Raw genomic sequence first — 7488 nt, forward strand, 5'->3', positions numbered from 1 at the left:
GCTCTGCTGATTTTGTCCTGCCAGGAACCAAGAGCTATCAATGTTAAATGAGCCCAGTGTAAGGACACTGACCCAGAGAAGCTCTCAGCAGCTTTTCCTTAAATCCAAATGGTCCACACCAGACCAGTGTCTGGCCTGCCCATGCTTTCACCCATAAAACAGCCCAGAGCCCTCAGTATGCTCAGCTAGTCCATACTTAAGCAAGTATTTCCAGATGGTCTGACCTCTTGCTGGGTCCTCATGCAAGAGCATGGTGCTTCTGGGGTTTGCACCCTTCGATGAAGTCCCTAAAATGAATTCTGGCACATGTTACAGCAGCAGTGCCAGCCACAGCCCAGAGCCTTGCTTGCCCCCGAGGTGTAAAGCACTCACCAGTCTTGGGGCTTCTGTGGCCAAGGCAAGAGAAGCCCCTGTATCAGTGAGTGCCTTACGCCTGGGGGCCCAGCCAGGGTCTTCCCCTGCCTTGCCACAGAAGCCCTTAATTAGAAGCCCAGAGGTCAAAAACAGCTCAGGACATATTTTGTTGGGCTTGGATTTTTTTTTTTTTTTTTTTTGAGACATGGTCTCGCTCTGTTTTCCAGGCTGGAGTGCAGTGTTTGGATCCCAGCTCACTGCAGCCTCAACCTTCCAGGATTAAGTGATCCAGTGATCCTCTCACCTCAGCCTCACGAGTAGCTGGGATTACAGGCACGTGCTGCCACCTCCAGCTAATTGTTGGTTGACGTTGTTTTATAGAGACAAAGTACTCACTTTGTTACCCAGGTTTAAATTTTTCAATTTGTTCCCAACTTTTAAAATCTATGAGATTTTTACAGTTAGGATCCCTTTTGGGGTGACAGAATTGTTTCCCATTTTTACTGTGGTGGTAGTGACATGGATAGAAACATTTGTGGAGCTATATATTTGAAATGTGCATAGTTTGTGTGTATGTGCAGTTTATTACATGTAAATTATACCATCATAATTATTATGTAGTTACTAAACCTTAATAAAACTCTCTAGAAAAAAAAAAATCTAAGTTCCCAGCTTTTCTTAAAAAATCTGAGGATGGCCGGGCATGGTAGCTCATACCTATAATCCCAGCACTTTGGGAGGCTGAGGAGGGTGGATCACCTGGGGTCAGGAGTTCAAGATCAGCCTGGCCAATATGGTGAGGTGAAACCCTGTCTCTACAAAGATACAAAAATTAGCCAGGCATGGTGACAGGCACCTGTAATCCCAGCTACTCGGGAGGCTGAGGCAGGGAGAATCACTTGAACCCGGAAGGCAGAGGTTGCAGTAAGCCCAGATCACACTGCTGCACTCCAGCCTGGGGGACAGAGTAAGACTCTTGTCAAAAAAAAAAAAAAACACACACACACACACACACAGAAAAAAACCTGAAGATCTGGCAACTCTAGGCCAAGATGGCAAAACTCGGCTAGGGCAGTCTCCTCTAAGCAGGGCACTACAGCTGTCCCAAATGTCTCCCCAACCCTAAGGTGTTTGTTCCACTGTTTGTCTATACCGTGCCCACTACTCTAAATTACTACCTGCTCATTACTTTGCGATTCCAGGACACCAAGCTTTGACCTCTGAACAGTAAGGACATAGCACATGGAGAACACACAGCCCAGCACCTGGCGTGGGGGAGGCACTTCATCAAAACTGCTCGCTGCCACTGTCACCAGGATCACCAGAGTCATCAACGTGGCCCAGATCCCCTGCTCGGCAGACAGTTCCCCCTTATCCTTCTGCAGACTCTGTCCTGCCGCCCCCAGAGCTGGGGGGACTGGAGGCATGAAATAGACCTCCTCCTCTTTCACCCACTGGCAGAAAGGGACTTGGACAGACTGTCCTTTGGCAGACCTTGTTGGGCTCAAACTGTCCTCTGCTTCCCCCGTCTTTAGGGTAGGCAGGCCCATGCATGTGCACCCCCCACCCCCAGCTGGGTTCTGTCTTCAGGGCTCAGCCTTCTAGTCCCTGCTGTTTCTGTGCTTCCTCACACACCATTCTAGAGGACTGGTGCCTCTGAACACATATGCCTGGGGCTGTTTTCCAGGAGAGCACACCTGGCTTCCAGGTATCATCAAATTCACTGCTGGAACCAAATGAAGTGCCGCTGGAGACTTCTGAAGATCTCAGGAGGACCTTCACAAAGTCCTGGCACAATTTTCAAATTTAATCGCCAGTGCTAGGATTTAATTCCATTCCAAAGATGGTTGCCATGCTCCACTCTCCCAGGAAACTCAGTCCCCAAGAAGCCTCCATAATGCACAGCATTCAGCACTGACGATGTGTTTAGCAGCCGTGGCTGTGTCTCAGTTCACCGCTCATTCTCTGAGCCCTTCCTGCAAGACCTGCCCTGGCCTCACAACATGGAGGGAAGCAGAGGTTTCCTGTCATGGGCCAATCAGCAGCCGACAGCCTGATGGGGAGACTGGACCAAACCTAAAGACATTCCTGATATGTTTATTAAACGCCAGGGCCAGAGGAGAGATTTAGCAAGTTCCAGTGGAGCAGGACAGACGGGAAATGGCACAAGAACTCAAAAAGTAGGAAGTTCTATGACTTCCCTTACCCAGAAATGCCTTCATGCAACATATGTAACAGCTAATTTCATTACTACACGAAGCACTCTTACAAATCAATAAGAAAAAGGCAAAAAAAAAAAACAAAAACAAAATAGGAAAGAGGGAGAAAAGATATGAGCAGGCAGTCCACAGAAAATACAAAAGGTTTCAAACCTGTGAGTGATGTTCAGTCTTCTAGCAAAATAAATATAAATCAAAACTATAAGATATATTAGTCTAGTTTTGGTTATATTTGAAATTTTCCATAGTAAAAACCTAAAATTTTTTCGTAAGTTCAAAAGGTTAGCTTTAAAGAGACATAAAAATAATTGTCTTATTTGGGTCTGATACAATAAACTGTAAATTTTTATTTTATTTATTTATTTTTGTGTGTGTGTGAGACAGAGCCTCACTCTGCCGCCCAGGCTGGAGTGCAGTGGTGCAATCTCGGCTCACTGCAACCTCTGCCTCCCGGGTTCAAGTGATTCTTCTGCCTCAGCCTCCCGGGTAGCTGGGACTACAGGTGCCCGCCACCACACCCAGCTAATTTTTGAATTTTAGTAGAGACGGGGGGGGGTTCACCATATTGGCCAGGCTAGTCTCGAACTCCTGACCTTGTGATCTGCCCACCTTGGCCTCCCAAAGTGCTGGGATTACAGGTGTGAGCCACCACACCCAGCTTTTTTTTTTTTTAAGATGGAGTTTTTGGTCTTGTTGCCCAGGCTGGAGTATGGTGGCACAATCTTGGCTCACTGCAACCTCCAACCTCCTGGGTTCAAGCAATTCTCCTGCCTCAGCCTCCTGAGTAGCTGACATTACAGGCATGTACCACCATGCCCAGCTAATTTTTGTATTTCTATTAGAGACAGGGTTTCAGCATGTTGGCCAGGCTAGTCGCGAACTCCTGACCTCAGATGATCCCCCGCCTCAGCCTCCCAAAGTGCTGGGATTACAAGCTTGAACCACCTTGCCCAGCCTAAAATATTTTTAAAGTATAAGATAATCAGGGAAATTAGAACACCGAACTTCAGTAATACTAAAAACTTATCATTCGGCCCAGTGCAGTGGCTTGTGCCTATAATCCCAACACTTCGGGAAGCTGAGGCAGGAGGATCGCTTGAGCCCAGGAGCTCAAGACCCGCCTGGGCAACGTAGTGAGACCCTGTCTCTAAATAAAAATAAATAAATAAAGTTATTCACTTTTTTAGGTGTGATGACATATCAAGATTATGTTTTTTTAAAAGAGCCCTTATCTTTTTGCTATAAATGCTAAAACGTTTATGAAAGAAATGATCCAACATCTCAGATTTCCTTAAAATAATCCGAAGGGAGAAGTGGGTGGGGAAAAGAGAAAAAAAAAAAGCACAATAATTTCCCATTTTCATTCACCAGAAAGGCAAAGAATCAAAAGCATTCCCACACCTTGATGGTAGGAGACTGATTTGGAGTAACTTCTTTGAAGGCTGATTTGCCTTTATCCCTATCAATTTACCATTTGGTTGGCATTTCCACTGTGGGAGTGTATCATGCAGATAAACTCACACTTGTGTTCAGTGACATACATCTATGGATATTCACTGCATCACTATGTATAGTTGCCAAAAATGAGAAACAATAGAAACAAACGAGGATCTGGGCTGGTTAACAACTGAAGACACAGCCCCCCAGAGGGAGCACTCGGAATATATTCATAATAATATAAACATCAATCAATGCCCAAAATATATTAAGTAAAATATTAGAAATCAGGGCCAGGACAATGTGAATAACATTTAAATTAAAATAAAACAATTCTGCCAGGAGCGGTGGCTCACACCTGTAATCCTAGCACTTCGAGAGACCGAAGCGGGCAGATCACTTGAGGTCAGAAGTTCGAGACCAACCTGGCCAATATGGTGAAACCCCATCTCTACTAAAAATACAAAAAAATTGGCCAGGCATGGTGGTGGGTATCTGTAATCCCAGCTACTCAGGAGGCTGAGACAGGAGAATCGCTTGAACCCAGGAGGCGGAGGTTGCAGTGAGTCAAGATCACACCATTGTACTCCAGCCTCGGTGACAGTGTGAAGCTCCATCTCAAAAACAAAACAAATCAACAAAGCAATTCTGGTGGACAGATTGTGGGAAAAACAAAACAAAACAAAAGGGTGCTGTGGATATCAAGTTGCTTGTAGACACAGCCTCTATCTGGAAGGATTCAAAGGAAATCAGAACCCACGCTTGCCTGCGGGGCAGGGTATTGGTGTTCTGGAGCCTGGGGGATGGAATAGGAAGGAGATGTATGCTCTTTACATTATTATTTTTTTACTACGTGCATATTAATTTTGTTAACGCTATTGATTAGATCTATTTTATTACTTACAGTTGTGACTCTGTATCTGCCAGGGATCGGTTCCTGGGCCCCCTCCACACCAAGATCTATGGCTGCTGAAGTCCCTGATATAAAATGTCATGGTATTTGCATGTAACCTCCACACATCCTCCCATACACTTTAAATCACCTCTAGATTACTTATAATACCTAATACAATGTAGATGCTATATGAGTAGTTGTTATACTATCGTGTAACAACTGTATTATTATTTAGAGAATAATGACAAGAAAGAAAAACCTGTACATGCTCAGTACGGACACACCATCATAGGACTAACTACATTTTGATCTGAGATTTGATTGAATCTGCAGATGTAGAACCCACAAATATGGAGGGCTGACTATAACTAGATTAAATTTCTTTCTTTTTTTAAGAGACAGGGCCTCACTCTGTGACCCAGGCTGGAGGGCACTGGCACAAACATAGCTCACTAAAGCCTCCGTTTCCAGGGCTCAAACAATTCTCCCACCTTAGCCTCCCGAGTAGCTAGGACTACAGGTATGTGCCACAATGCCTGGCAAATTTTTAAATTTATTTTTTGTAGAGACGGGGTCTTACTATGTTGCCCAGGCTGGTCTCAAACTCCTGGCCTCAAGAAATCCTCCCACCTTGGCCTCCCAAAGCACTAGGATTACAGGCATGAGCCACTGCACCCAACATAATTTTATTTTTTTAAAGCTGGGCTTGGTTAGGGTCACACTGCCCTGTAGGCCAAGCCCTCAGGAGAGGCACCGTGGAGACAGCAGGGGCTGGGGAGAGGGGCAGCTCTGACAGGAGCTGCAGGGCAGGGAGGGGAAGGGGCAGCAGGGGAGCTCCGGCCTGGTGCGGGGAGGGGAGGCATGCTCCTGTCCTCGGCAGCTGACACAGAGTCAAGCACAGACCCCTTTGACCCCAGCTCATCTCTTGCCAGAGGCTGGTAAGTCACTTCAGGGGTCTGAAATGGTGGCTCCAGGTTGTCTGAGTGTTGTTAAGTGGCTGACCCCTAGCTGTCCCCAAACAGGGTGTTCCCTCTGCAGACCTCACCCCCCATATCCTTCTCCCAGCGGCCAAGCTTCCATTAGCCTGCAGGATTGATTATGCAACTCTTGGGAACAGCCGCTCCCAGGAATGCCACCCTCCACCCCCAGGCTCCGGCTCCTGCCTGCTGTCCCCCTGGGTCACTGTCAACACTCGTCTCCCCACAGGCAGCTGCACTGTCCACCCCCTCTGGAGCTAAGCTCAAGGTTGGGAACAGGAGGTGGCGGGTGGGTTTCTGAGCAGGGCTCCATCAGGAGAGACTGGCCACTCCTGCCTGTCCCACCCCATGTGTGAAGGAGCAGAAGGGCAGTCACGGGGGTGTCAGAGAAGTGTGGTGGTCCTCTCTCCCAAACCACCAGCGTGTCCCCCACGGCTAGGTTCCCTGGAGCTGCCAAGACCCTGTAGTCCTGGCCAGAGCCCCGCTTCTTCCCTTCCCTCGGGAGAATGGCAGGCAGTATCCTGCCTGGAAATCCACTTATGACCCGTTTAAGGTTCCGGCTCTCCTTTTCCCCACCAACAGGTCACACAGGAAGGGGACACCATGCCTCCAGCTCTCCAAACACTGGCTGCCTGGCCAGTCTCCCACCAGGGCCGGGGCCTCCCGTCCAGCTAGGGCAGGGAAGCAGGAACCAACCTCCTCGGGGCTGTCACCTGGGCTGCCTCCCCTCCAGGGGACATGCCCTTGCATGAGGAAATCCGCCACCTTCGATTTCTGGAATGTGGCCCCCACCAAAGCGATGGCCCTGTCCACCGCAGCCACCATCCTGAAGAGGGCCTCCAGCCTGGCACCGTGCTGGGCCGCATCCTGCTGCATGGCCCTCACCAGCTCCAGGACCTCGGGCCACCCGGCCTGGGTGTCAGCGCGGGGAGTCCCATCAGCCCCGCCTGGGCCTGGTGCCCGGGAGGCCTCCAGCCTGCGCAGGCCCTGCTCCAGGTGGCCCATGTCTCGGCACACGCTCTGCAACTTCTCTGTGACATCTTCTTGGAAGTGAAGGAGCTGGTCCACCTTCTCGTTCAGCATGTTCAGCTTTTTGTCCATGGTGGTTAAGCAGGCCTTGCCCAACCCTGGCAGCCCCCAGTGCCCCAGACTCTCCTTGGAGGTTCCTGACATGCTGGTGCAGGCTTGACCAGGGTAAGAGTGGGGAATGATGAGAGGCACAGACCCCTGGTTCTCACTCAGGCGGTGGTGTCTGCAAGGTCATTGTCCTCCGCAGCTGACAGCCTCCCGGCACCACCAACCCCCATGATGGCCTGGGCTGTGTGAGGAGCGCAGAGACCCGGGTTCTTCCTGTACCTTGGCTTTGCTTATCTCCCACCCTCCACGGGCCTGTGAGTGACAGGCCGAGGTCGGCCCAGGCCCTTCTCCTTGGGGCCCCTTTGACATCACGGCAGCATTTAACATTCCTCTCTGAGAGGCTGCTGATGGGCAAATATGTTAAGAATCTGCCCAGAGCAGGCAGGGTTCATGCAACTACTGGTTCGGTTCAGAGGAAAGGAAAGGGTCCTTTGGAGAATGGACCTGCTGGCTGGGCTCCAGGAGGGAT

General features: G+C 49.3%; 1 protein-coding gene across 1 annotated transcript in view; it reads right to left on the reverse strand.

The window, feature by feature from the left end:
- MYLK3 (myosin light chain kinase 3) overlaps positions 1 to 7287 on the reverse strand; it is a 42159-nt gene extending 34872 nt beyond the window's left edge. The window contains exon 1 of the mRNA XM_038008524.2: positions 6579 to 7287. Within this exon, the coding sequence (XP_037864452.2) occupies positions 6579 to 7055 (477 nt within the window). The 5' untranslated portion in view covers positions 7056 to 7287. The remainder of the gene's footprint in view (positions 1 to 6578) is intronic.
- Positions 7288 to 7488: the final 201 nt, after the last annotated feature.

This window comes from Chlorocebus sabaeus, chromosome 5 (assembly GCF_047675955.1).
Source record: "Chlorocebus sabaeus isolate Y175 chromosome 5, mChlSab1.0.hap1, whole genome shotgun sequence".
Lineage (NCBI taxonomy): Eukaryota > Metazoa > Chordata > Mammalia > Primates > Cercopithecidae > Chlorocebus > Chlorocebus sabaeus.